General features: G+C 38.9%; 1 protein-coding gene across 2 annotated transcripts; it reads right to left on the bottom strand.

The window, feature by feature from the left end:
* Positions 1–8,668: 8,668 nt before the first annotated feature.
* LOC133299462 (TSL-kinase interacting protein 1) lies at positions 8,669–25,905 on the bottom strand. Of its 2 annotated transcripts, XM_061498924.1 has the most exons (14): positions 25,699–25,905; positions 25,191–25,379; positions 24,887–24,972; positions 24,751–24,798; positions 24,490–24,599; positions 17,236–17,320; positions 16,857–17,136; positions 16,572–16,700; positions 16,321–16,472; positions 15,980–16,218; positions 10,503–10,836; positions 9,760–10,158; positions 9,547–9,684; positions 8,669–9,265 (listed from the first exon to the last, which is right to left on the bottom strand). In XM_061498924.1, exons 2-14 carry the CDS (start codon positions 25,318–25,320, stop codon positions 9,038–9,040), a joined length of 2,358 nt encoding a protein of 785 aa, XP_061354908.1. In that variant the 5' UTR covers positions 25,321–25,379; positions 25,699–25,905; the 3' UTR covers positions 8,669–9,037. The 2 variants fall into 2 exon arrangements, with proteins under 2 accessions (XP_061354908.1, XP_061354910.1); XM_061498926.1 differs by lacking the exons at positions 24,751–24,798; positions 24,887–24,972; positions 25,191–25,379; positions 25,699–25,905 and having other exon boundaries at positions 16,857–17,173; positions 17,261–17,320; positions 24,490–24,533.
* Positions 25,906–27,623: the final 1,718 nt, after the last annotated feature.

Below are 27,623 nucleotides of genomic sequence, written 5' to 3'. Positions count from 1 at the left end.
TAAGATTTCCAACTGAATGGAGAAGATATAGTTCATAATTAAATTTATTAGATCAAGAGGGAGATTAATCTCTTCCAAGATATTTCTAATAAAGTTCCAAGAGATTCGGTCATAGGCTTTTTCTATGTATATCTTAATAGGTAGGAAGCCTCTTTTTCCCTCATCCTTCTCATAGAGTGCACCATTTCTTGGGAAATAACAATGTTATCTTGTATATGCCTCCTTAGGACAAAGCTTACCTGGTGGGGAAAAATAAGTTTTTTCAGAATACGCTTGAGTTGACAATGATCTTGCTAATTCCCTTATAAAAAACAAAACATGGAGCATTAGGTCTAAATTGAGCGATCTTCTCTGGCTTGTTTACCTTGGGGAAGAGCACCAACATAGTTATGTTAATTGTACTCATATATGAGGAAGACCTCCAATAGAACTTTGCAGCTTCAATGGCTTGTTTCCAAATAACCTCCCAACTCTTTTGAAAAAAAAAAAGGCTGGAAAACCATCAAGCCTAGAAGAAGCCTTAAGAACTCCCATTTTGAAGAAAGCATTTTTGGAAATAGGGCCAGCCATATAGTCCATATCTTTTTTTATCCAGCTTCGGGGAGCTGGATTTGGTGAAGTACCATGGTCTGATGGGATGCTCTTCTGAAGAAGAAAATATTGATAGAATGAAAGAATCAAGTTAATAAGGTTGTCCTCCTCTCTAACAAAAAGTTCGACCTTATTTTTTGGCTCTATGATCTTGTTTTTGGCTCTTATGGTTGTACTAATATGATATATCTTAGTGTTCCTATCCCCATCTGAAATCCATTTGCATTTAGCCTTTTGAAACCACAAGTTTTCTTCCTCTTCCATCACAATATTGATTTCCTCTTAAACTTCTTGATCTAAGGAAAGAATAGTATTGTCAGGCAGCCCCCCTATTATTTTGTTGGATCTCATTTATCTTATTTAGCAGTCTGTATTTCTTCTCATGAATGTTCCCAAAAACAAACTTATTCCAATCCTTGAGAGGGTTGACAAGGTTAGAGAGGCTTCAATTTTATTTATCATTGGAGTTCCACGCAACTTTCAAAAAGGATGGGAACTTCTCATGATCCTTCCATGTATCCAGAAACCCAAAAAGATCGCTTAAACCAAGACAAAGGAGAATATAATTATGGTCAGAATTTAGCCAAGGAAGCACTCTGACACTGGCTTCCATAATAAGAGTCCTCCAGGAGGCATTGACACAAATCCTATCTAATCTTTGGTACAATCTATCAATGTACAAGCACTAAGCACCTCTCCAAGTGTATTTAGCACCACTGAGCCCAGATTGATCATATGATAGTCATCTAAAACTTCTACAAAATTTAGACACTTGGCAATATTAACAAAAGTGCCACCTTTTTTTCTCTTTGGGAGATATTATCTCATTAAAATCTCCCATCATGACCCACGGTATATTCACAGCACCACTGATTCTTCTAAGGTCTCCCCACAAGAAATTTTGGATATCCTCTCTAAGGTTGGCATAAAGTACAATTAGAAGGAATTTAATACCAAACTTGTAAGTACAGCTGTTGGGTGGTTTGCTGATGGTGGAAAAAGACAAGTTCCAATGGGGGACGTTCTTCTGTTCTAAACAGAACACAGATTTGTTCCCTTACTTCCAACCCAAGTGCGCAAGTGCACGCATCAAGTAATAAAGGGTGTATTAAGGCCCAGATTATCGTTCCCACGAGGATAGAATCATAATTATTGTCTTACACTATTTTATAAAGAATGAAAATGAGAAGAAAAGTTAGTAAATGAACTGTCTGGTCAAATGTTCCCTACTGTCTTGACAACATTCCTCAGGAACAGTAGGTTTAATCTGATGACAAACAATTACTCGTTGTGTTATGTATGTGATCATTCCTGTTTAAAAGAAGGTGAGATAGTAATCATTGGAGTTTGATAAATACAATATTAAATAAAGTAAAAAAAACTACTAAAACAAAAATAACTATAATCAAGAGACAACATGATGGTGGTTTTAAAACAGTTTAACAGAAGGATCGGATTCACTGCTCCACTCTTAAATAGTTGTTTTCTCTGCTCAAGACCTAGCACTTTTTGACTTTGTCCCAGTTTCTTATCTGCCAACTCTGATTCCTCAGCTCATGGACTAGATGACTCACAAGTTTCCATATTCCTATGCCTCCCTTGACTCCCACAGGTACTTAGTACAGAACCTTAAAAATGGACGAGTTGACCCCTTATTCCTAAGGTGACCGTAGTGTTTTTGCCATGACACTACCTTCCCCAAATGGCTAAGCTGTCGAAATCCCTTCCTTAAGGAAGTTCCTTTCTCAGTATGTGTTCAATTTCCATTGATACACAATGAATATAGCTTACTTAGTCAAAGAAATCCAAAAAGCTTCAGTCAAGAGTTTCGAAAATAGTTCTTTAAGAGTTTTACAGTTTACCCGTTCCACAGATAGTTCAGCTCATGGCTGATAGTTTAAACAAAATTATTCCAAACTGAAATCCCATAGACCCGAGATTCAGTTAAGAGATAACGAATGGAACAAAGAGAAAAATACTTATATTAAATTGAAAGACAGTTACAAAGAAACAGAAAATGGAGAAGGATGGTTTGATGCTCGTGAGGAGTCTTAGGGGTTGATACAGAGAAGAGAAGAAGGGTTGTCAATTGATTACAGTTACAACTTAAAATAAAACTAAGCTACTAACTACTACTACTAAGTGATCTCTTCCTTTTGGACTTCAAACCCTCCAGGATTCGATGATGTTTTTGTGTGTGGGTCGCCCTATTTATAGATGGAAGAGAAGTGGCAATCTTGTAAATCCTTGTGAGCTGGTTGCTTGAATGAAGGGACGAGACGGTAGCAGCAGAGTGTGGAAACTGCACAGATTGCTGGATGGAACAGGATGTGGTGATGATTAGTCGTTGTTTGCAGTCCTTCCCATGCTTTGCTTTCTTTTTCAGCCAATGAGAACTCTTGATTCTTTGCTCTTCACGTTTTCTGCTGCTCAGTTGGTGCACCGCCTCTGCTTTTAGAAGACTTTAACTCTACGTTTCCTGCAAAGTGTACAGAGGCATTAAATGAGTGGAGCAGGTGCATTAAATGCGTCTCAGTCCGTTTCCATTTTAATATATTTTAAAGGATACGTTACCATATGTTCCCCCCACTGTGTTTTTGTCACAAATGTGTAAAACAAGTGATTTTCATGCTGAAGTTGCTCATCAGATGAGGGAACGTGCAGTATTTTGCCATTAAAATGGGCCTAGATGGGAACGAATTTACGTCCCATCAACAGCAATAATGTATCAGTTGACTAGTTTTATTAACCAAATCAATGATAAAGTTGTCATCATTCCAAAAAAGCCAAATGCCTCCCGTGAAGCCAACAACATCTTCAACCAACCAACTTTTAAACCCCAATTGTTTAATTTTCCTAATGGCTGAAAGGTCATTGATTCTTGGTTCCAGAATTGCAGCCAAACCAACCTTATACTTCCTAGCGAAATTCCTAAGGGTAGTTTTAAAGAGCTTTTTAGCCGCTCCCCTGCAATTCCACACTAAACAATTCAATACTAAACTATTTAGGATACAAGATTTTCGAGTTCCTGGGGACTTATATCCCTTCTTCCTTCTTGACCCATGAAAGGCAGGGGATCAAGATCTATACTATAGTGTTTCAACCCCTCTTTAGCAATTCGCAGGTCTAAAGGATCTAGAGGTTATGTACATTCTAAACAAACCTCTATACTTTTGTCACTGCAGGTATAAATCTCAGAAATTATCCCTTATGAATTAACCAGGATTGGCTTTGGGCTGAGGTTGTTAAGAGGATCTTTGACCAGCTTTGCAATACTTGAATGTAAGCACACCACTATTGTTTTAGGCTTATCACTAGAGGTATCAGCCTGCCTAATACTAGAGGGAGAATTGTAAAGCTCTTTGCCTTTGCTAAAAGATGAGCTACAGCCTCCAGATCTCTCTCCTTAAAGAAAAGACCAACATTAGGGGACTAGCCCAGATTAGGAGTTGCTTTTAGAGAGATATGATCCAAGGGCTTCTTTCTCATTGCTTCAGCATTAAATTTCATAGGAAGTAATAGAGTCCTTTGATTTTCAGATGTGCTAATGTTCTACTTAGGGCCCGAAGGGGGCAGGTTTTTAGTATGTCTCTATAATGAATGAGAGCTGGTGGTCTTGCTTTTTCCTTTTCATTTATCATTGATAGGACTGTTGGGCTAATAGTCATTACTCACATCAGCCCCAAACTTTCTGCTATTCGAAGAGGCCTTGTTCATAGGTTAGCAGGAGTTTTTCCTTCTTTTTAACAATCATCTATGACTCCTTGGACCAGGGAGGTCTGGGCAGAATCTTCATATTTAATTTAGGTAAAGATTCATTGTTGTGCCCATAATGTCAACAATTTAGACAAATCATGTACAACCTTTCATGTTCAATTTTATTTTGCAACCTTCCAGCATATATACTCTCCACTCAGAGGTTTTAAAAGGTCTAAATCCACACAAACTCAAGCAAAATGACCTCTATGCCCAGTAGAGGTTGTTCTATCTACTTTCAAAACATTTCTTATTAAATTACCTAAGTAATTCAGAAAAGGGTATTCAAAGAATAGACCCAAGACTCCGTTGCCACCTCTGGTTGCTTGTCGTGAGCAAAGCCCAATCGTACTCTGATGGGCTAAGATAATTAGTTATGAGCTTAAGATAATGAGTTAGTTAGTTTGTTATGGAAACTATTATAGAATATTCCTAAATAATAGGATATAAGGAGGGGGTGTGGGAGTATGAGGGACGCATGTATTCAGAATATTTGGAGTGGGGTTTTAAGAAAGGATCTCTTGGGATCTCTTTGTCCTAGGTATTTGGCTTTAGAGTGAGTGAGGTCTTTTGGTGTTTATTTTATGCAATTTATATTGTATTAGTGTATGAAAAAAGAGGCTATGCCTCCATTGTTAAGGAATTTAGTAGTGTCTTTTTCTGGTTTCCATCAATTTGGTATCAGAGAACTTCCAGTCTAGGGGTGCTTCTGGTCCAGATATGAAAAAAAAAACAAAAAACAAAAAATGGAGAACAAAAGCAACAGATATCTTGAAGCATTGGAGAAGGCCAGCACGAAGGATGTCATGGAATTGATGCGGAAGATGATAAGGATCATGGATGCTTGGGAAGAAAAGCGAGAAGCTCTAATGAAAGGAGAAGCAAAACACGAACAAAAAATCGAAGAAGAAAGAGAGAAGGAAGATGTAGCAGGATCAGAGAACAGAAAAGAAGGAAAAAAAAAAGTGCAGAGAATGTAGAAGAAGTTGAACAAAAAGAAACAAAGGAAATGAAAGCTGAAGAAGCGAACAACGAAGAAGACACGGATCAGAAAATAGAAGAAGATGACGACGGTGCAGAAGAAGAAAAAGAAATTGGTGAAGAAGAAGCTGATGAAGACATGGTACAAGTTGCAATTCCGATGGGGCTGCAAGAAGAAATTCATGGAAAAATCAAAGTCCATTGTTCGACTAATTTAGAGCAGATGATGCGTCTGGAGCAGAGGGTTGAGGAGAAGGACGCAAGGTTGGGCCGAACTGGTGGAGTATTGGGCCGAAACGTAGTTGGGTCTGGAATGGGTATTGGGTTTGGAGGAAGAGCTGCACTGTCTACCCATGAAAATAAAGGAAATGGGTCCAATTTGAAAGTAAGTGGGAGAAATAGGCCGCAATCCATGGCCCACACATACATAATCCAAATAGAAGGAAACAATCCACCTTCAGCGGGTAGCGTGAATCTTAATCGAAATAAGAATCGTGAGGAAGGAGGAAAGGGAAACCTAGGGCGGACGACGTCAATGACGACAGGCCAAGACGGACGGCGAGGTGCTCTTTTTTGTTGTTTGATGCACAAAGAGCTGAACAACCGAAGGAGAAGAAATCTCTGTTTTAGAGGTGATGCTCCATACGCACCAGATCACATCTGCCAAAACTCACATCTGCATTTAATATTCTTGGGTGAAGGGGACGACTCCATGGAAGACATGGTAAACACCGTGGGGGACAACGGAGTTATAATCTGTTTTGTGGCCAAAATTGCCTTGGAAAACATAGCATATTTTGTGGGTCAATACTTTATCAGAAGAAGAGCACTAAAGGAAAAGGGAGCTGCAACAATTTGCAAGAGAGCAGTGGGATCAAGTGTAACTTGTTCTATATGCTTCAAACAATGGGATCCGGGTGGAAGCTTTTTTAACGTTACCTATCCTTCTTTCACCTTGAGGACAAAGTGAATTTTGAAAGGGAAGTATTGATGGGTTGAGATAATTAGTTATGAGCTTAAGATAATGAGTTAGTTAGTTTGTTATGGAAACTATTCTAGAATATTCCTAAATAATAGGATATAAGGAGGGAGTGTGCGAGTGTGAGGGATGCATGTATTCAGAATATTTGGAGTGGAGTTTTGGGAAAGGATCTCTTGGGATCTCTTTGGCCTAGGTATTTGGCTTTAGAATGAGTGAGGTCTTGTGTTTATTTTCTGTAATTTATATTGTATTAGTGTAGGTAAGAAGAGGCTATGCCTCCATTGTCAAGGAATTTAGTAGTGTCTTTTTCTGGGTTCCATCGTACTCCTCCGTTAATAGACCCATTCAAAAAGTCCTCTCCATTTTTCAATCTCTTGACACTCTTTCTCTGATTGTCAGAAGATTCTACAGGATTCATCCCCAAATTTATGATTTCTTCAGTTGAAGCTGTGGAAAAAAACCTTAGCAGACAGTAACTTTCCGTGCGCGTGAGGCTACACATCTAACCCCATATCTTCTAAATGAATGTGAGTAGGAACAAATTTTGCGTTCGCCTTTGAGTTGCGTAAATGCGCATACTAGAATGAAGTCACGAACAGCTCCACAAACAAGCATGAGTGATAAGTAACAACGAGTAGCCAAGTTTGGTAGACCTATAAATTTTTAGGGATTCCGGTAGTTAATAATACTCTTTTCATTTTATTTTATTTTGGATACAATACTGAATACTCTATTCATTTAAATTAAAAATACTTAATTATTTCACTCATTTTTTTTCATTTTTAATATCACGATTCATGAGTGCGTATATTTCTAATTTAAATAGGTAAAGTATGTTTCACCAAAAAAAAAAAAATATAGGTAAAGTATGTATTACAAAATTATTGAAGATTCACTTGCGACAAACAACCTTCAATGTCTTTTCCCGTTATATATCATCCAACGAAGATTGGAGAATTTCACAGCAAGGTACACAATACCAAGAGAGAGAAAGCAAAATTATTTTTAAAAATTATAAATTGTTGGTTTATAGAAAACTGTCCGTTTACCTATTTTTGACTACCTCAAGATGGTCTAATTCAGAATAAATCTTTTGGTGTCTCACGTGATTATGTCATAAAAAAAAATTGGTCATTTATTGGTAGATTAAATATTTGTAATTAAAATTATTAATTTTAATATTTAATTTTATGATCTCTGTCATTAAAATTGTAATCGTTAATCTATTAATGTGTAATTGAAAATGTTTCACATGACATAATCATATTAAAAAATGTGCACTCATCACGGATGTTGTTTAAATATGCACATGAATGTTAACTTAATTTTCCTGTTTTAACTGGGATTATAGAGAATAATATATGAACATCTAATAACATTAATGCTAGTTCATAGTCTAAATATTAAATAAGTGTCATGACCATTGGGGTTTCCCTCTCCTATAGATTATTTTGTCTGCCTTTAATCGAATATAGGAACATGACGTGGGGCAAAAAAATTACTGTGCTCCTACCATATGTCTTGAATTTTATATGACGAACCGAACAAGCCGCATCCCGTAAGGTCGTTTAAAAAAATATATATGATTACCATAATGATTCACAAGATTGATGGTGTGGTGCATAAATGTCACTTTCAATGCATTTTGAAAATGTAGGAAGTTAAAGGATGGGTTTATAATCAAACTGTATCGAGAAAACATAACATATAATAGCTTTTTATATTGAAAAAAATTCTAATTCTTCAATAGATATTCATATGAATAATGAATACTGACATAAGATAGAAAATTATAACGTGCTTTATAACAACATAATAAAATTTCAGTTTATAACGTGCTTTAATCGCACTATTAATACAATAAGCAGAAAATTGGCCTTTCTTAACCAAGAGAATAAATTTAATAACAATCCCAAATATGAAATATATTCATTCCGATCAACATGTATTTGAACTACCAAATATCTCAATTTGTCTCTTTAACACCTTTATATATATAAATGAAAATAGATATATTTTCTTGAGTCAATGAATAAAAGTATTATAAAAAACGTACCATTTATATTTATTTGAAATATTACAAACTAATAAAGAAAAGATCGATTCATATAAGTTTCTTAAAATGTAAAGTATAAATGCATGTGAGCTTTTTCATCCCTTATCATTTAAAACTTTAGCAAAAAAATGAACGACCCAAAATTTATTCCAAAAGAGCGTTGGATTAATATATATTGCTTGTATATCACTTTAAATCAGATAAATGCATTTAGGCTATGTATCTGGCCCAAGTTATATTCCACAAATAACTAAAGGAACGAATGAAATAAATCAGATAATCAAATAACTGATAGTGCTTGTCCATTAGCTATCACCCAAAAAAAAAAAGTCTATGCCATAGGGTTGCAAGACTTCTTTCTTAATATACAAAGTACAGAAGCTAAAATAAAAGAAGGGATATGTTTACTTTAAAAAGGTTATTTCTACAGAAGCTGAGAGAACCGAACGAGAGACTGATACAGTGAAATCCTTCCATGACCTTTTTTTTGTACAAAAGGAAGAGACCCAGATTAGAGAAACATATACAGGAAGAATTGAAGTGGCTCAAACCAATTCTTCAGCAAGCACACCTCTAGTCAGTTTAAGAGAAAACGTTATTCTTAACAAACTTCAACCAGAAAAGTTCATCCGGAAACAGAAAACTTTACCAAGATCCCATCATGTCGGGTCTCAGATACCACTTCCAATTTTAAAATCTGAAAGAGTGGCAGTTTCTCGGGCCTCAACTGTTGATGGTGCTTCCTTCTTGTCAAACCCAAAAAAGGAGCAATTCTGGAATGCATCTAGGCTGCTGGCTATCAAGCGATTCAGTCCGCTAAGACTATCACTTAAAATTAGATCATTGCTATGGTACTTAGTTGATGGTGTATCCAAATCCAACGGTCCCAAAGAATCAGGCTGCAATAGAATAGAAATGAAAAATGAGGTGGGAAATAAAGTTAGATGTATTGTATATTATGTACTCCCAAAACTTATGTCATTAAGACACTACCAAAATATAAGTATGAAAAGCAAAAAAAACAGTTCAATCTTTCTAATGAATATAACAATTAAAATTTTTTAAGTTCATAGATTTATTATTTTGATAGATAGTTCAAAACATGTTTACTTCCATGAGATAAAACATGTTTGTATGGACATTGACAGGGATAAAAACTGGACTATAGAAAGAAAAATACCCAATATATATCAGCTAGCCCACTGAAATCCTTTGTTAAATGATCTTGGATATCTGCATCAGACTCGCAACTGTCCATAGGCAGAGGAGGGTCTGTTTGAGCAAAATCATCCCCAAGCCTTTCTTTTTCAGGTGACAGCTGCCATAAAAACTATGAAAATTAAACCTTATTTCACTTTGCAAGCAAGAGTAGACAAGTGTAAAGAAATACTACCTTATCCAAATTCTCAAAGCTTCTTCCAGAAACCTTTTTCTCAGACTCGATGGGAGATAAAGAAGGACCATCTTCACGAAGAATAGGATCCTTTTTAAATAAGAAAGCATCACATGTTTCTTCGGCATCCCAGATGGAAGACATATGCAATACCGGAGTTGGTTGTCCCGTCTTGATCTGGTGTCTAGCTATGTGAGCAGCAATAGCAGCATCAAAAGAATCACTACTAAAAGGAATTTGCTGAACACTGTGACAATTCTCAGCAATAGGAGGATCAATGCGGTTATCTTCATGATCCTGGGACACTCCTGAGAGTAGGTCCCCTACACTAATGTTGGTAAGGCTGTCAGCCCACTCACTAGCTGACAGTCCTGTTCCGCTGCTTAATTTCAACTCATCCTGAACACATACAAGGAAATTAAAGTTTAAACAATGGCATATAGACATGGATGCTAGTAATGACACATTATGCAACTTAATTAACCAAACAAATACAGTAAGTTAATATACGCTAGTAAGAATCTTAAATGCAATGCTTAATTGGAGCATAAAAATCTAAAAAGGGCTGGGGAGAGGGGGTTATGTCAAAGATCACAAGGTGAAATGAGAAAATTTATATCATAAGAGCCAACAGAGCAAAATACAGCGGCACTTCAAGATCCTGTGACACAAAAGATGAAAATCTACAGTAACACTTCAGGTCTAATAAAAGTAAGAACAAGGAATGAGAGGATGACAATTACCATTTCTTCCAACTGTCTAGTCACAGCTCCATCCCTAACATCTTTTCCATGCCACAATATATTGGCTGTAGGATCACAAGATTCCAGAGTGCTTGTATTCAGGTAAACGTTGTCATCTCTAGTATTAGGCAAATCAGTTGAAGTAGTGGTAAGAGGAGAATTTCTGTTCATGGACGTTCCACAATCTTCAGAGTGCTCCATGGAAGGATTATTAGTTGATGGTGTAAGAAGCGATGCCGAATTAACAATCTGATCCTTAGTATTGTCCACACTGATTTTGGATTGCACTTGCATATTTAATAACCCAAGCTCGCTATTGGAGAACCAACCATACCTTTCCAAAGAAATGTAAGTATGATCACATTCCAAGCTAAATATAGTAGAACAAAAGCTTCCCCCGATAAAGTTGACCAAAGTATAGGTTATAGGCTTCTCAGAGAAGGAAAAAGAAGGGTAATTTCTTCTTCTAATATTCGAATTTATTAAATCTTTACATTTCTACATAGCTCAACTTTCCCACGTTAAAATTAGATCTAAATTTTGTATCCACCGACACCGAGTTAAAAGCTAGAAATCCAAGTTTATTCAAATTCCATTCCATATTTGATATTTTTTTAATCTATCCCTTGTAGCTTGATACAAACAGACAACCTCATTCTATGCGCACAAGCCCTTCATGCTGTTTTCTTTTCTCTAGCATGCTTTCCAAATTTCATTTTTGAATTAAATTGCTACCAATAAAGGACTCAAAACACTTGATAAATATGTAACTACATCTTAAATCTCTAATAAAGAAGGTAAAGTAACCCACATGGTTTTCCATTTATAGCACACTCTTCTCTGTATAGAATACCAGAATATTTCATGGCTTTCTAAAACTCTGCACATTTAAAATTATCTTGTTTATGTTTCCCTCATTAATTCAAGATTTCAACAGAAAACATGATTAAAAATTAACCAATTAATCAATAAATTAAATTAAAATAAATTCATGTTATTTTATCTGAATGATTATATTAAAAACATAAAAAGTAAGTCCATCGCCTTACATGTTACTGTTTAGTTACTTCAGATAAGTGAAATGTAAAAGAATACGTTGTGTATTGATCTGTGTCAGGGAGTTACAATATATAGAGATCCTAATGGGCTTAAGTGTAAGGCCCAAACCTAATCCAAACCTAATCCTAATACAGTCAGAATACAGTCAGACTATTTACGGATAAGACAGAATCCAATCATATCTAATCAAATCTAATCATATCATATCTAATATTCTAACACTCCCCCTCAAGCTGGTGCGTATATATTATGAGCACCAAGCTTGTTACAAATGTATTCAACCCGAGGACCTCTAAGAGCTTTAGTGAAAACATCTGCTAGTTGATTAGATGAGTTGACAAAAGCTGTCTTGATTTCTCCTGACTGAATCTTTTCCCGAATGAAGTGACAATCAATCTCTATATGTTTGGTCCTCTCATGAAAAACAGGATTAGAGGATATATGTAGCGCAGCTTGATTATCACAGATGAGTGTCATGGGTTGTTTCTGTTCACAAAGATGAAGCTCCTGAATCAACTGCTTTAACCAGATCAACTCACAGGTAGTATTTGCCATTGCACGATACTCAGCTTCTGCACTAGATCGGGAAACAACAGGTTGTTTCTTGCTTTTCCATGAGATTAAGTTTCCTCCGAAGAAGACACAATAACCAGAAGTAGAGCGTCTGTCCGAGGGTGATCCTGCCCAATCGGCATCTGAGTAACCACAAATTTCTGTATTTCCCTGATCCGAATACAACAAACCTTTTCCTGGTGCTCCTTTGATGTATCGGAGGATCCTCACAGCAGCATCCCAATGTGAATCACAAGGGGAATCAAGGAACTGACTGGCCGTACTGACAGCGAAAGAAATATCTGGCCTAGTCACAGTAAGATAATTGAGCTTCCCAATCAGCCTTCGATAACGTCCAGGATCAGATAACGGCTCCCCCTGTCTGGGCAATAACTTAACATTAGGATCCATTGGTGTATCAACTGGCTTACACGCCAACATACCAGACTCTTCTAGGATATCCAAGGCATACTTCCTTTGACAGATAGAAATGCCCTGTCTAGATTGTGCTACCTCAATTCCCAAGAAGTAACGCAGCTTCCCAAGGTCCTTTGTTTGAAATGCACTGAATAAATGTTGTTTTAACTGATGGATTCCGTCTTGATCACTCCCGGTGAGAATGATGTCATCAACATAGACTAACAAATAGATGCACTTATCAGGAGATGTGATCCTATAGAACACAGAGTGGTCAACTTTACTGCGAATTAGGCCAAACTCCTGAACAGCAGAACTGAAGCGACTGAACCATGCTCGAGGAGACTGCTTGAGACCATATAAGGATTTTCGAAGACGACACACCTTCCCAGGCTCCCCCTGAGCAACAAAACCAGGTGGTTGCTCCATGTAAACTTCTTCTTGTAAATCACCATGAAGAAAGGCATTTTTTATGTCAAGTTGAAGGAGTGGCCAGTGACGAACAGCAGCAAGGGCAAGAAATAGGCGGACGGACGCCATCTTAGCGACCGGAGAGAATGTATCGCTATAATCAAGGCCGAATATTTGAGTAAAACCCTTTGCAACTAGGCGGGCCTTGAGTCGATCAACATGGCCATCAGGTCCAACTTTCACAGTAAACACCCAGCGACAACCAACTGTAGACTTCTGTGGAGGAGCAGAAACAAGGTCCCAAGTGCCATTGGAATGAAGTGCAGTCATCTCATCAAGCATCGCTTGGCGCCACCCTGGATGGGAAAGTGCTTCACCTGTGGTCTTAGGAATAGAAATAGAAGAAAGACTAGAAACAAAGGTGAAATGAGGTGAAGAAAGACGGTCATAGCTCAAAAAAGTATAAAGAGGATAAGGATTACGAGTAGTACGAGTACCTTTTCTTTGAGCAATGGGAAGAGCCTCTGGTGAAGGATCCGGAGAGGAAGAAGCAACAGCAGTGGGCGATGAGTCAGCAAGAGTCGAGTCGACAGGAGGCATAGTTTTGCGACGTTGATAGGTGAGAAGTGGACGGTCCTCAGGTATAGAAGCAATAGGTTGCTCATTTGGAATAGAAGCACCTGCAGCTGGCAAAGACAAGTCAAGAAAAGGGACAGGAAGAACATGATCAACCTGTGACAACTGAGATGGAATAGAATTAAAGGGTTGTTGATCAAGAAAAGTGACATCAGCGGAAACTAAGTAACGCTTAAGATCGGGAGAATAACAACGATAACCCTTTTGAAGACGAGAATAACCAAGAAAGATACACTGAAAGGCTTTGGATGTTAACTTATCCTTACCAGGAGTGAGATTATGAACAAAACAAGTACAACCAAAGACATGTGGAGTTAGAGGATAAAGAGGAACATCTGGAAGCAATAGGTTATGAGGAATGTCATTGTTGAGCACAGATGAGGGCATGCGATTGATGAGAAAACAAGAGATGAGTACAGCATCTGCCCAGAAGTGAAGGGGAACCTGCATATGAAGAAGAAGGGTACGTGCAGTTTCAATGAGATGTCTGTTTTTACGTTCAGCCACCCCATTTTGTTGTGGAGTGTGAGGACAAGTAGTTTGATGTAAAGTACCTTGTGTGGCCAAGAAATTAGAAAAATCAATAGAAACATATTCCTTAGCATTATCACTACGTAGAATACGAATAGAAACACCAAATTGAGTATGAATCTCAGTATAAAACTTTTTATAAATGGAAAATAACTCAGAACGATTTTTCATTAAATAGACCCAAGTGCAACGGGAAAAATCATCAATAAAGGTAACGAAATACCGAAAACCTAAAACAGACAAGGTACGACTTGGACCCCAGATATCTGAATGAACAAGAGAAAAAGGGGCATCAGCTCGTTTATTGACTCGATTGGCAAAAGAGGAACGTGTATGCTTCCCTTGTTGACATGACACACAATCTAAAGACTGAAGACCGGATAAAAGAGGAACCATTTTCTGCAACTTCGAAAGACTTGGATGACCGAGGCGACTGTGGATAAGTTGTGGAGATTCTGTGAGAGAGAGTGCCACTGAAGGACGAGGCACATCCAGATAGTAAAGCCCCCGTGACTCACGACCCACTCCAATCATTTCCCCCGTACCCGGATCCTGCACAGAAACAGAATGGTTAGAGAAAGTAATGGTGCAAGTGAGGGAATGGATCAACTTACTAATAGAAATTAAGTTATAAGGGATGCCAGGAATGTAATAAACAGATGTCAAGGCCAAGGTAGAGGTCGGACGAGCTTGTCCAATCCCACGAACTGGGGCTTTGGTTCCATCCGCAAGGGTAAAAGAAGGTAAATGATCAGAATAAGTAAGAGATGTAAAAAGTTCCTTATTACCACAGAGATGATCGGTAGCACCTGAGTCAAATATCCAAGTGCCAAGTGATGTAGAATGAGAAACACAAGCAACGGGATTACCAGTATATGGTTGAGACTGAGGAGAAGCTTTCTTGAGAAGAGTTTGGAGTGCAGCATAGTCCGCAAGTGAGAGAGAAACTGAACCAAATGATGCATTGTCTGACTGAGCTATATTCGCAGCAAGAGAGGTAGAATCCTCCGAGAGATCAGTGGACGCTGCTGCCATTTAAAAACAGAATATAAAAGCCGTAAACGAAGGCAAACGATATCCAATCAAGGAGAACCACGCGTCTAAAGTGAGACCCACAAAGAACCAAGCACAGATCCAGAAAGAGGAGAAGAAGGCGAGAAGTTCTGTCCAAGAACGGCCGGAAAAATCCACCGGAACAGTGCACACGCGCCGGTTGAAGGTGGCGCGTGAGCACCACGCGCAGAGGAGAAGAACGGCGCGTGGAGGCGCGTTGATGACGCGACGGTGGTCGGACCACCACAGAACTGGTCGCCGGGATGAGACGGTCCTGATTGCAGGTAGTCTGGGCTGAAAACTCGCCGGAACAGTGCTCTGGTGGCTGGAACAGTGACGAGCGGCGGTTGTTGGCGGCCGGAAGTGGTTCCGGTGGCCTGAACAGTGACGAGCGGCGGTTGTTGGCGGCGGGAAGTGGTTCTGACAGTTGAAGAAACAAGCCGGAGAGACACACGGCTTAGAGAGAAACTCGCCGGAAGAATGCACGGTAAAGTAGAAGAGAACACCTAAGCAGTGGGCTTAGGGTTTTAGCGGAAGCGGATCCCCAGAGCGAAAAAGCTCTGATACCAAGTGAAATGTAAAAGAATACGTTGTGTATTGATCTGTGTCAGGGAGTTACAATATATAGAGATCCTAATGGGCTTAAGTGTAAGGCCCAAACCTAATCCAAACTTAATCCTAATACAGTCAGAATACAGTCAGACTATTTACGGATAAGACAGAATCCAATCATATCTAATCAAATCTAATCATATCATATCTAATATTCTAACAAGATATAACAAGGAAGCCAAAAGAGCAACATGGAAAAAAGGTACCTTAAACGGAATATGGGCGGGCTTCCAAGCATTGCATATATATCTGCTGCACTAAGAGTAGATTCCTGGGTCCATCTCTGATAATTAACCAAGTTTTCCCTTTGAATATTATAAGGAAAAAGCATTAATTCTCCAATTGCTATGCTTGAATTACCCCATTTACGGTTTAGATGCTCTAAAATTGATGATATCTTCTTTCGTGTACTAAATGTAAGCTCCAGGTACGGATTATGCTTATCCTAGGGAATAAAAGGAAAGGAAAAAAAACATGAATTTACAGTTGTTAAAAGCACTTTTACATTGCTACAGTAAGGTGTGTGTCAGTTTTCTTTCATACTCACCATTTCCAAGGCTCTTCGAGTAGGTTCATCAATTGGGAATAACTGGAGCTTAACTTTCATAATATTCTGCACATTGTTATCAACAAAGTGATTTTGTGGAAATGTGGGTAAAGTGGGAAGTACATAATCAGCAGGATCAGAACATTGTTCTCCTGGAATGAACATATAAAAATCAGTCTGAAGTCACAGAAGACCCCAAGAAAGTCCTTATGGGAGCAAGGATCTGATAAAACTATCACTGTGATAGCTACCTGGATTCTCCTGGTCAGGTTCAACCTCCTTGGTGGTGGAAGCTCGCTCCAAATGCTCAGCAGCATCTGCAACTAAAGAAACACCAGCAATTGCAGCCTTCTCCCATTTTTTATATGCAGCTGTCGTTCCTGGTAGAGAGAGACATAAGAAATTCCTTATTATAAAAGGAAAAACAAACCATTAACATAAGTAAATTTACTTTAAATACATATTATCATGAAAGGAAAAAATAGTTTAAAATAGAAAACTGGTAAAAGATCTCAAGGGGATTGAAAAAGAATCACCAGATTTCTTTCGTTGCCTTGTAGGTTTCATGGTATTTGAATCTCCCTTACTGTTACTACGGCTAACACCCATGTTTACATTGCGCTTCAATGATGGTCTTGAAGGTCCTAGTTTTAACATATTTTGACTGTCAACAAGTACCAGTTTAACTGCACGGGCATCATTTCCTGATGCTTTACTTTGATTTGAGACTGTGTTAGGAGCAGGAAGAAGACAATTTGCTCCCTGCGAAGGTCGCTTCCTTACATTCTTCTTCCGGTCCTTCAAAAGTTGGCGCTCCTTCATGGCAAAAAATATAGCTCAGCTCCAGCACATACTGAATATATCAAAAATAAAAACATAAAAATTCCCAGAAAAATATAAATAGTCTTGACTAACCAAGGCTTCTAAAAATATTTTAAACCTTCGGGGCTTTAGGTGAAGCTTTGAGGCTTTGCAGCTGTACTTTTCTAATAAAGACCACCTGTGTCACAGGTTAGATAATTTGAGAAGAGAGCATCTCTATCATTGAATGAAAAACTTTCAATGAAAAAACAAATCCTACAACAATAGTAGTATACCCCAATTCTTATGCAGGAAATTACTATAAGATGATACAATTAGAAAATGCACTCTCAATGTATAAAAGTTTTACATTATAATCCAATGATGTGCTGCTGATAGATACTCACCCATTACTAGGATTCATAGTAGAAGGAGAAGACTGCTTAGCACAAGTAACTGACTAAGATAATTAGTGAGGGAATTGGGAGTCAGCAAGGGGATTTGAACTGTAAACACCAGTCCACATAGCAGGTGGGACATTGGGAAAAAAGATAGGGAATTGTTTAGGAGGTTAGGAGCAAAACGGAGGAATAAAATGGGAGGAGGGGAAAGGGAAGCAGGCATGAATTGAGTGAGGTGGAAAGGACTTGCAAGAGATTGGAGAGATTCTGAGCATCTGCAGAATTTCCCTTGTTATTTTCTCCTTTTTTCTTCATTTCTCTTTCAATTTTAGTCTTAAACAGAGGGCTACCTTTGCTTATAAGGAGCTTAGTCTCCCTTATTTCTACTGTTAATTCCAAATTTCTATTAATTGCCATATGATACGAATTTACGTAAACTTAGCAGATAAGGTACTGTATATTTTTGATAAACTGGTGTAAATTAACAGAAAATTGTACTGAATATTACTCTTGTATTAATCACAACTCAAAATAACAACAATTCAAAGAACAATGCATCTGGTTCTCCATAGTGTGCTATGGATCAATGCTTGAAGGAAAAGAAATTACAGAAGAAAGAAAATAACAAGAGCAACCCTTGCTGACTCTCAAAACACTCATAACAATATGACCCCTTGGTGCCTCTCTTTCCTGCTCCTCACTCTACTAATACCCATCCCTTGCTAACTGAATTGTTGCCCCCACGTTCTCTTCTAACCTCCAGCTGACTCAGCATTTTCTAACAACGTTGCCTTGGCCTCTATTGCCACTGGCTCAACCACCATCTGCTTAGTATTGGGCTCTTTCGTATTGGGCTCTTTTGCATTGAGTCCTCTTCTTCTATATTTGTCTCTGCTGTAGACTTGTTGAAGTTGGGCCTTACGTAGCAGGGCTCTATCAATACTCCCCCCCAACAAGAGCACCTTGTCCTCAAGGTGCAGTTCTGGAAACTGGGCATCCAAAGTGACAAAATTTTCCCAAGAGTTTTCAAAGTCAGGCAACCCCAACCACTTGACAAGAACCTGAACATGGCCCTGAGCATCCCGACGCCAATCTAAAATCTCAGCAGGCCTAACCTGTAATTCCCAATCAGCGGACAAAACTGAAGGTAAAGGCTGATGATTTTGCACTAATGGATCAGCCTTCTTAAGTAATGAAACATGAAAAACCGGGTGAATTTTACACCCGGCAGGTAAAGATAACTTGTATGCAGCTGACCCAATTTTTTCCTCTACCAAGAAAGGCCCATAGAACCTTGGGCTCAATTTTTCATTAATTCTGGTTGCTAAAGTCTTAAGCCGGTATGGTTGCAGCTTGAGATACACTCTATCTCCAACTTCAAACTGCACATCCCTGCGGTGTTTATCCGCCTGAACCTTCATACGATTTTGGGCCTTTTCTAAAGATGTCTTTAGCTCCTCAAGTATGACTTCTCTCTCAGCCAGCAATGATGAGACCGCATCCATTCGTAAAAAACTGTTCCCCACTCTTAACAAATGAGGGGGTTCAGCTCCATAGAGTACCTTGAACGGTGTCATCCCCGTTGATTCCTTGTATGTAGTATTGTACCAGAACTCAGCCCAATGTAACCACCTAGGCCAGCTTCTCGGTTTAGGCCCACAAAAACAACGGAGATAAGTTTCCAAACCCCGATTGACCACCTCCGTTTGGCCATTCGACTGAGGATGATAGGCCGTACTATAATGCAATTTGGTCCCTGCAGCCTTGAATAACTCGGACCAAAACCTGCTCAAAAAAATCTTGTCTCTATCCGAGACTATGGTCAATGGAAAACCATGTAAACGCACCACTTCCTTAATAAACAGTTCAGCCACCTGCTTTGCTGAATAAGGATGAGATAAAGTCATAAAATGAGCGTACTTCGTTAACCGGTCAACCACCACAAAAATAGTATCAACTCCAAACGCTCGAGGGAGCCCTCCGATAAAATCCATGGAGATTTCAGACCACACTTGTGTGGGGATAGGTAACGGTTGAAGAAGACCCGCCGGAGACAAATTTAGAACCTTGTTTTGTTGGCATACCGAGCACTCCTTAACATACTGCTGAATAAACTTGCGCATTCCTTCCCAATATACAAGGCCCAATACCTTGTAAGTGCGAGAGAAACCCGAATGCCCACCCACATTCGAGTCATGGAACTCATGCATGATCAAGGGAATAAATCTAGAGGAAGAAGAGAGCACTAACATGTCCTTGTAAAAAAGTCTACCTCCTTCCAGTTTAAACCCTTCATAAGCATCTGATTGCAGCACCAGCGCCTGTACCATTGCACGCAGCTTGGGATCACGCTGAACTTCACTGTCCACCTCCTCTAATTCAGGCAGCTGAACTTGAGAGATAGAGGAGTACCACATTGTCCGCGAAAGAGCATCTACCACCACATTTTCTTTACCAGGTTGATACTGGATTTCAAAATCGTACCCCAATAACTTGGAAGTCCACCTCTGTTGTTCCTCTCCTAACACAGATTGATCCAACAGAAACCTGAGACTTTTTTGGTTAGTTTTGACTACAAAATGGTGCCCAAGCAAATAATGACGCCATTTCTTCACCGCAAAGACAATGGCCATCAATTCCTTTTCATACACTGATTTAGACAGAGCAGCATTGGAGAATCCTTGACTCAGATAGGCTAATGGTCGGCCCTCTTGCATTAGGACTGCCCCTATACCCTTCCCTGAGGCATCGGTGACAACTGTGAACTGTTTAGAAAAATCGGGCAAAGACAATACAGGCGTCATAGTCATAGCTTTCTTTAAAATCTGAAAAGCTTCCTCTGACGTTTCATCCCACTTAAACCCATCTTTCTTGAGTAGTTGAGTCAGGGATTGAGCAATTTTCCCATAATCCCGAACAAATTTCCTATAGTATCCCGTGAGCCCCAGAAAGCCTCTCAACTCCTTCACATTCTTCGGGCTTGGCCACTTGGTCATGGCCATGATTTTGCTGGGATCAGCACTCACACCCTTTGCAGTAATGAAGTGTCCCAGGTATTCAATTTGACTCTGCCCCAGTTTGCATTTTTTTTTTGTTCACAAACAGCTGATGTTTCCTTAAAGCCGAAAAGACCAAGTTGAGATGTTCAAGATGTTCCAAGGCGTTCTCACTGTAAATTAAGATATCATCCAAAAAAACCAACACAAACTTCCGTAAAAAGGGCTTTAATACCTCATTCATAAGCGCATTGAAGGTTGAGGGAGCATTAGTGAGGCCAAATGGCATCACTAAGTACTCGTAGTACCCCTCATGGGTTCGGAATGCGGTCTTGGGAATGTCTTCCTCCCTCATCTTGATCTGATGATATCCAGATTTCAAGTCCAGCTTGCTGAACAGCTTAGAACCCCCTAGTTCATCGAGCAATTCCTCAACCACTGGAATTGGGAACCTGTCTGGCACCGTCATTTTGTTCAACGCCCTATATAGTCCACACACACTCTCCAACTACCGTCTTTTTTCTTTACCAGGATGACAGGGCTTGAATAAGGGCTCACACTAGGCCTGATGAACCCATCACTTAAAAGTTCAGCAATCATTTTTTCAATTTCAGACTTTGGATAATACGGGTACCTGTAAGGACGACTATTGGTCACCTGACTCCCTGATTTCAAGATAATTGCATGGTCTCTGGTCCTCTGAGGGGGGATTCCATTTGGCCGAGCAAACAAATCCCCAAAATCTTCCAACAACTTCCCCAACTCCTTCCACCCCTGAGGAAAAATGCTGTCCTCGAGAGTCTCTTCCATATTCTGGTCCTCCTTAGCCACAAAATAACCTTGTCCAGTTTGCTTGAGGGCCTTAGTCATGGGCTTAAGAGAAGAAAGGGTTCTGGACAGGGTGGGATCTCCCATTCTCCTTCCCTGGTTCCCCAAATCTAAGTGTCATTTCCCGAAAATTAGCTCTGATTTCCCCTAATTCCCTCAGCCAATCCAACCCCAGGACAATGTCAGCACCCCCTAGCGCGAAGAGAAAGAGATCCTGCACGATATCATGCTCCTGAACTCTGACCTTCACCCTTCTACACACACCACGGCATTCCACCTTGTGTCCGTCTCCAACTACAACATTGAACGAAGGAGTCTCATCCACCGTTAGCCCAAGACGCTGGACAACCTCAGCCTTCACGAAGTTGCTGGTGGCCCCACAGTCAATAAGCACCTCCAGCCTTTCTCCTTCGACTTCCCCCCACACTTTCATCGATTGATTGGAGGTGAGGCCCATAATACTATGCAACGTGAGCTGTAACGGTGACTCATCTGGTTCTTTGACGGGCTCCAAGACCATTTCGGAGTCCCTGCCAACGTTGTGCGCCTCATCTTCGTCACCATCGTCCATGATCAATAGGTGAAGTTGACGAGAGGAACAACGATGCTCTGGTGTCCACCGGTCCTCACAATGAAAACACAGGCCGCGTTTTCGCCGGTCCGCGGCCTCCGCGTTAGAAATCCGCCGGAAACCACCCTGGACCGACGTAGAGCTGCCCTGAGACGCGGCGGCTGCCTCTCCACCGGTTAGGGCACTTGGTTTAGGGCTGATGTTTGAGGGCCTGAATTTCTAATAAAACTTCCCTTAGAGTAACTGACTTGCCCATTATTGCGAACTGGGCCATTCAAACCCTTAGGCCCAAAATACCCCACCCCTTCATCCATCCAGGCCGCATCCCTTTGGTCAATTCGTTGGGCCATTTTTAACATAGAAGCCAAACTGAGCCCAGGCGTCATCAGAATTTCTTGACGGATACTAGGCTTGAGCCCACTCAGCCAAGCCCCCTTCAACATCTCCTCATCCATGTAGCGCATCGTCCCTACCACCGTCTCAAATTCGTTTCTGAATACTTGCACCGAGTTCGTCTGTTTCAACGCGTACAGAGGTCCATACGGATTATCCAGGAGCTCCGGTTGAAATCGGCACAACACCTCACGCCGGAATTGCCCCCACGCCGCCGTTGATTTATCCAGCTCCCACCAACGATACCAATTCAGGGCTTCACCTTCTAATACTAACATCACAGTGGGCACCTTGTCTTCTTCCTCCACTCCATTCACCTGGAAATACCGCTCCACTTTGCTAAGCCACGCATACGCATTTTCACCTGAAAAAATTGGTACATCCAGTTTCCTCACCCGATGATCCATGTTTCCTCCCCCTCGGTGACTACCATGAGAGGCTTCAGAACCGTTTCTTCCCCTGCTGCGGAACTCATCCGAACGGAGTTGCTCCATACCTGCGCCTAGTTCTCGTAGTTGGCGAATAATTTCCGCTTGATTGGTATCATTAGCATCCATGCGTCTCATTAACTCTTCTTGGTTCCGTTCTCCTCGTCTCAGTCTTTCCTCCATTCCTTCCATGTTACGCGTTCTTACCATAACCCAGCTCCCAGTCGGAGCTTTGATACCACTTGATACGAATTTACGTAAACTTAGCAGATAAGGTACTGTATATTTTTGATAAACTGGTGTAAATTAACAAAAAATTGTACTGAATATTACTCTTGTATTAATCACAACTCAAAATAACAACAATTCAAAGAACAATGCATCTGGTTCTCCATAGTGTGCTATGGATCAATGCTTGAAGGAAAAGAAATTACAGAAGAAAGAAAATAACAAGAGCAACCCTTGCTGACTCTCAAAACACTCATAACAATATGACCCCTTGGTGCCTCTCTTTCCTGCTCCTCACTCTACTAATACCCATCCCTTGCTAACTGAATTGTTGCCCCCACGTTCTCTTCTAACCTCCAGCTGACTCAGCATTTTCTAACAACGTTGCCTTGGCCTCTATTGCCACTGGCTCAACCTCCATCTGCTTAGTATTGGGCTCTTTCGTATTGGGCTCTTTTGCATTGAGTCCTCTTCTTCTATATTTGTCTCTGCTGTAGACTTGTTGAAGTTGGGCCTTACGTAGCAGGGCTCTATCACCATATCATTTAATGAGTTTGACATCTCATGTAATTGTTACATAGTTGAACTCATTAAATGATGGGCAACACATCATTGGATGATGGTGTAAAACTCTTTTACATAATATTGCATCAAAATTAAACTCAAATCAGAAACTCAATTAGTTCTCTTTGAAGAAATATGCCCTTTAAAACATTCCCCACATTTTCGTAGCATAGGATCTTTGATGCTGATAGCCTGGTAAAAGTCCTAATACACTTTTCAGTCATCAGAGAAGAGTTCAACCCAAGCAATGTGAAATGTTGTAGAAATGTAATAATCTCTCTTCAAATAAGAGTTTCAGATATTTCATGATTCACTTAAGAGTCATGTTCTCCTCCCAATATCAACTAGTTCTTTTCATTATTTTCCTTACAAGTATCCTACAAAATCAACTAAATTCCAGTTCTGCATCAATGCTCCAACATACACCCTTGATCTATTTGACATCATAGTTTTAGAATCTTACGATTTGCAATTCAAATCTCACAATTTGATATGATTTTGCAAGTCAGCAATTCGTATCATGTGATGAACAGGAGATGGCCTTCAATCATACGATATATGCAAGAATCGGTGCTATTCTGTATCACTGATACGAAGCACATGATTCAATGATTCATTAATTTATTTTTTCTTTTTTGCTTTCCATTCATCAATTCTCATAAAAGAAATTTAAAAGTCAAAGAAGATTAAATTACTAAATGAAAAGGAACTACAGGAGTACTACTGAATGCACCTCATTTGATTATTCCATTGCATGTTTTCATTCTTCTAAAACAGGGGATTCACATAGTCACTCACTCCCTCTTAAGATTCACGATTAAAAAATTAGATGATTCACAATTTTATTGCGGTTTGATAATCTTGTTTGACATAAATAAAATGCAAAAAATGCTAGTCTACGTCTTCCACTATAGATATAACCCATTTGACAAACAACTACTCTGAGTAAATTATATTACCAACGAAGCATTGCAGCATTAGTATCTTTTGAGTTTTTAGCATCCAAACATAATCCTGGACCAAGAAGCTTGTTCATCCGTCTCACAAGCCGATAGTAATAATGCCTGACCTGCAAGTCAGCCACCACGAGAAAAAGAGAGGGAGAAAAGAAAAACAAGCCATGACATTATCAGCCATAAATCTCAAACATCATCATTTTCAGAAAAAAAAATAAAAAAGGGAAAACTGAAATGGTAAAAAAGCATCATAATGATGGATACCTGATCCTTGTTTTTACTTTGTACACGGCAAGTGATTTTCTCAAAATTCTAGGTTCAAAGGATATCGTGATTAGCAATTATTCTGTTACCAAAAGAAACAAACACACAAAGGTAATAATAACCAAGATAAACACACCTTTCCAACTTGCCGTAGTGCAGTGAAGAAGCTTTCCTCCTCTTGACGAGTCCAAGCAGCCCACTGCCGGGTTGGTTTTTTCGGAGCTATAAATGAAGGCAAGAGTTAAACTGTGAAACCTTTACTTCTCAACAATCACATGCCTCAAGCATCAAAGCAATGGGTCATTAGCAGCCTTACCTTGCATTTGCAAGAGGCTGCACATGGCAACAACACATACTGTTGCGCCAAGGTTCCCCTTCCAAAGCACAAAGTCTAATTGTACTCAAAATAAAAAAAATAACAATTAAGGGAAAAGACTAACCTGGCTGCTGAGGCATGACAGCATTTGCAAGAGACGAGGAAACACCAGGATCCCCATTTTGAATTGAAACAACAGTCTCTGGACAAAGTTGAGTATTCGAATCAAGCGAGATTTGCGTCTCAGCCTGCATTTTTTTCTTTATTATATGCGCATGCTATTCAAATTCAAATGCACCAAAGATTCAGTTCCCTGGGAACATTAAGAAAATGAAAATTATTAGAGAACAAATATTCATGCCTCAGCAGCAACTCAAGTGAATAACTTAGGGGGAACAGGGATCATAATTGTTGAACAAAGGTACGTGTCGCAACTCACAATGTAGGTTACAGGCACACAAAAAATTAATTCATAATCGTACTAATTTGCACAAAAATAATATTCACAAACATTTGAATGATACTGAAAAAAAAAATTGTTTTATTTGAATTTTCGTAGAAATTGATGATACGACATCGCGGATGTAACACAATTAACAACAAATTGCATTTCAGGTAATGAAATATCATACCTTGAGGCCCGATTTTTTCGATTTGAACAATTACGAATACCAAACAACGGAGGAATTGCGAGATGCTACGCCTACGGACGCTGAAGGAATGAAGGGAAATTGAATTTCTGGAAACCCTAACGCGATAGGAAAGGAATACGATAGAGGAAGCAAGATGGACGAAGCTGCATCTTCTGTTCTTCTTAAATCTAAACGCTTCGTTTACAGTCTTTGCATCCTTCTTCTTTTAAGCTAGCGTTACGATCGTAATAAATTATCATTTTTATATGGGTTTTATTAGTGTTATGTAACATAACGTAAGTGTTGTTTCTAACTCTCACATCAAAAGGGAGAGAGAAAGTGGAATGATGAAAGAGAAAGAAAAATATGTGGACCTCATCTCTTTAATGTGTGTAGGAAAGTAAAGTTATATTATGTTAAATGATAAACATAAAACTCTTTTTATATTTTGGACGTGATGTTTTTTATCTAAGAGTGCGAGACCTAAGTGAGGTTATGTCAAAAAAAAAAAAAAAATATGATATTATATATACATATATATATATATATAAAATAATTTTATCTCCTATAAGAGACATTTAACCCTTATAATTTAAACTTTAAGGGCCTGTTTGGAGCACCTGATAAGGAAGATAGGATAAGATAATTTATCATATCCTACTCTTATCTCTTGTTTGGTGGGTCAATAAGATATGATTAGCTTATCCTATTGTCTCATTTTATCCTATCAAATGTATGATTTCTTATCCTATGAGGGAGCTGGGTTAGGATTCAATAGGATAGGATATCAATATTAAATACTCAATAAATTCTCACCTACCCAATATATTTGTATTTATTGCATTATATTTCCTTCTTTTTTTTCCTTTCTCCTTCTACATAATCTTATCATATTGCTAATCAGGTGCCCATCAAACACATGATATCATATAGGCTTATTAGCCTCATATCATATCTTATCCTTATCAGCTCCATATCATATCCTATTCTTATCCTATCATGTCCACCAAACGAGCCCTAATATTTCTACAGTGAATGTAGATAAGTTATCTATATTGATTCCCAAAACGACGTCGTTTTGGGTTCAAAAATTAAAATAAAAAAGACCATTATAACTTTGAAATAAATTACAATTACAAAAATATCTTGATTCTGCCTCAAAAATATATCATTTTGGGCTCAATGTAGATAAATTATCTACATTAACGGTAGAAAAAGCGAAAGTATAATTTAATCCAATATTCTCATGTTTCATTTAAGGGTTTTATACATATCATTTAAGTGTCATGTTACTCTCACATGACAAATGGGACCCGCCTTGTTTTCTTTTTTCTTTTTTCTTTTTGAGTGAGACCCACATCAAAAGTATTAGAGTAACGTGACACTAAAAAAGTCCTACAACATCTTATATTTTAAAGGAATGTCATTCTTTGGCAAGTTCGCTGACGTGTCTCTTTCTCCTTCACTTTCAGTTTGTGTTCACACTGCAAAATTATAAAAAATCTTTCCTTCTTTGGTAAATCAGTGAATAAAATAAATATAAAACAAAAATCGATTTTTCAAATTGTAATCGATGGACAAGATTTCAGAATTTAAATGAATGGTCAAGATTTGTTATAAATGTTGGTGGCAGACAGCTCATTTAATGATTCTCTGCTTTCTACAAATTTCTAAATTTGAATTTGAATTTTAACTTGAAATTTTAAATTTGATTTTTGAATTGTGAATTGTGAATGGTGGCAGGGAACTCATTTAATGTTGAGCTACCTTCTGCATTGGATTTGTTGAAGAAATTGAAAAAACACAATTATTTCTATTGTGTATAAAATAGGAACGCTTGGGGGACGATTTTTCCTCTGTTGCTTCTGTTGATTTTTCTTTTTTTGCTGCTGCCAAATATCAGCTGTTTGCCCATTGCTTCCTCA

Source organism: Gastrolobium bilobum, unplaced genomic scaffold, assembly GCF_033153095.1.
Source record: "Gastrolobium bilobum isolate Gb01-03AN ecotype WA unplaced genomic scaffold, APGP_CSIRO_Gbil_v1 utg8594, whole genome shotgun sequence".
Taxonomy (NCBI): domain Eukaryota; kingdom Viridiplantae; phylum Streptophyta; class Magnoliopsida; order Fabales; family Fabaceae; genus Gastrolobium; species Gastrolobium bilobum.
Note: the sequence above shows the minus strand (reverse complement) of the source record. Positions and strands in the feature narration are given on the sequence as shown.

Bases quoted from the DNA above. Each gene is read 5' to 3' on its own strand.
- LOC133299462 (XM_061498924.1), bottom strand. From the start codon at position 25,320: ATGCAGGCTGAGACGCAAATCTCGCTTGATTCGAATACTCAACTTTGT. The intron at 17,321-24,489 runs GTAATATAATTT...CCTGTGACACAG, and splicing joins AATGCTGCAATGCTTCGTTG to GTGGTCTTTATTAGAAAAGT. The intron at 16,219-16,320 runs GTGAGTATGAAA...TTTATTCCCTAG, and splicing joins CTCGAAGAGCCTTGGAAATG to GATAAGCATAATCCGTACCT.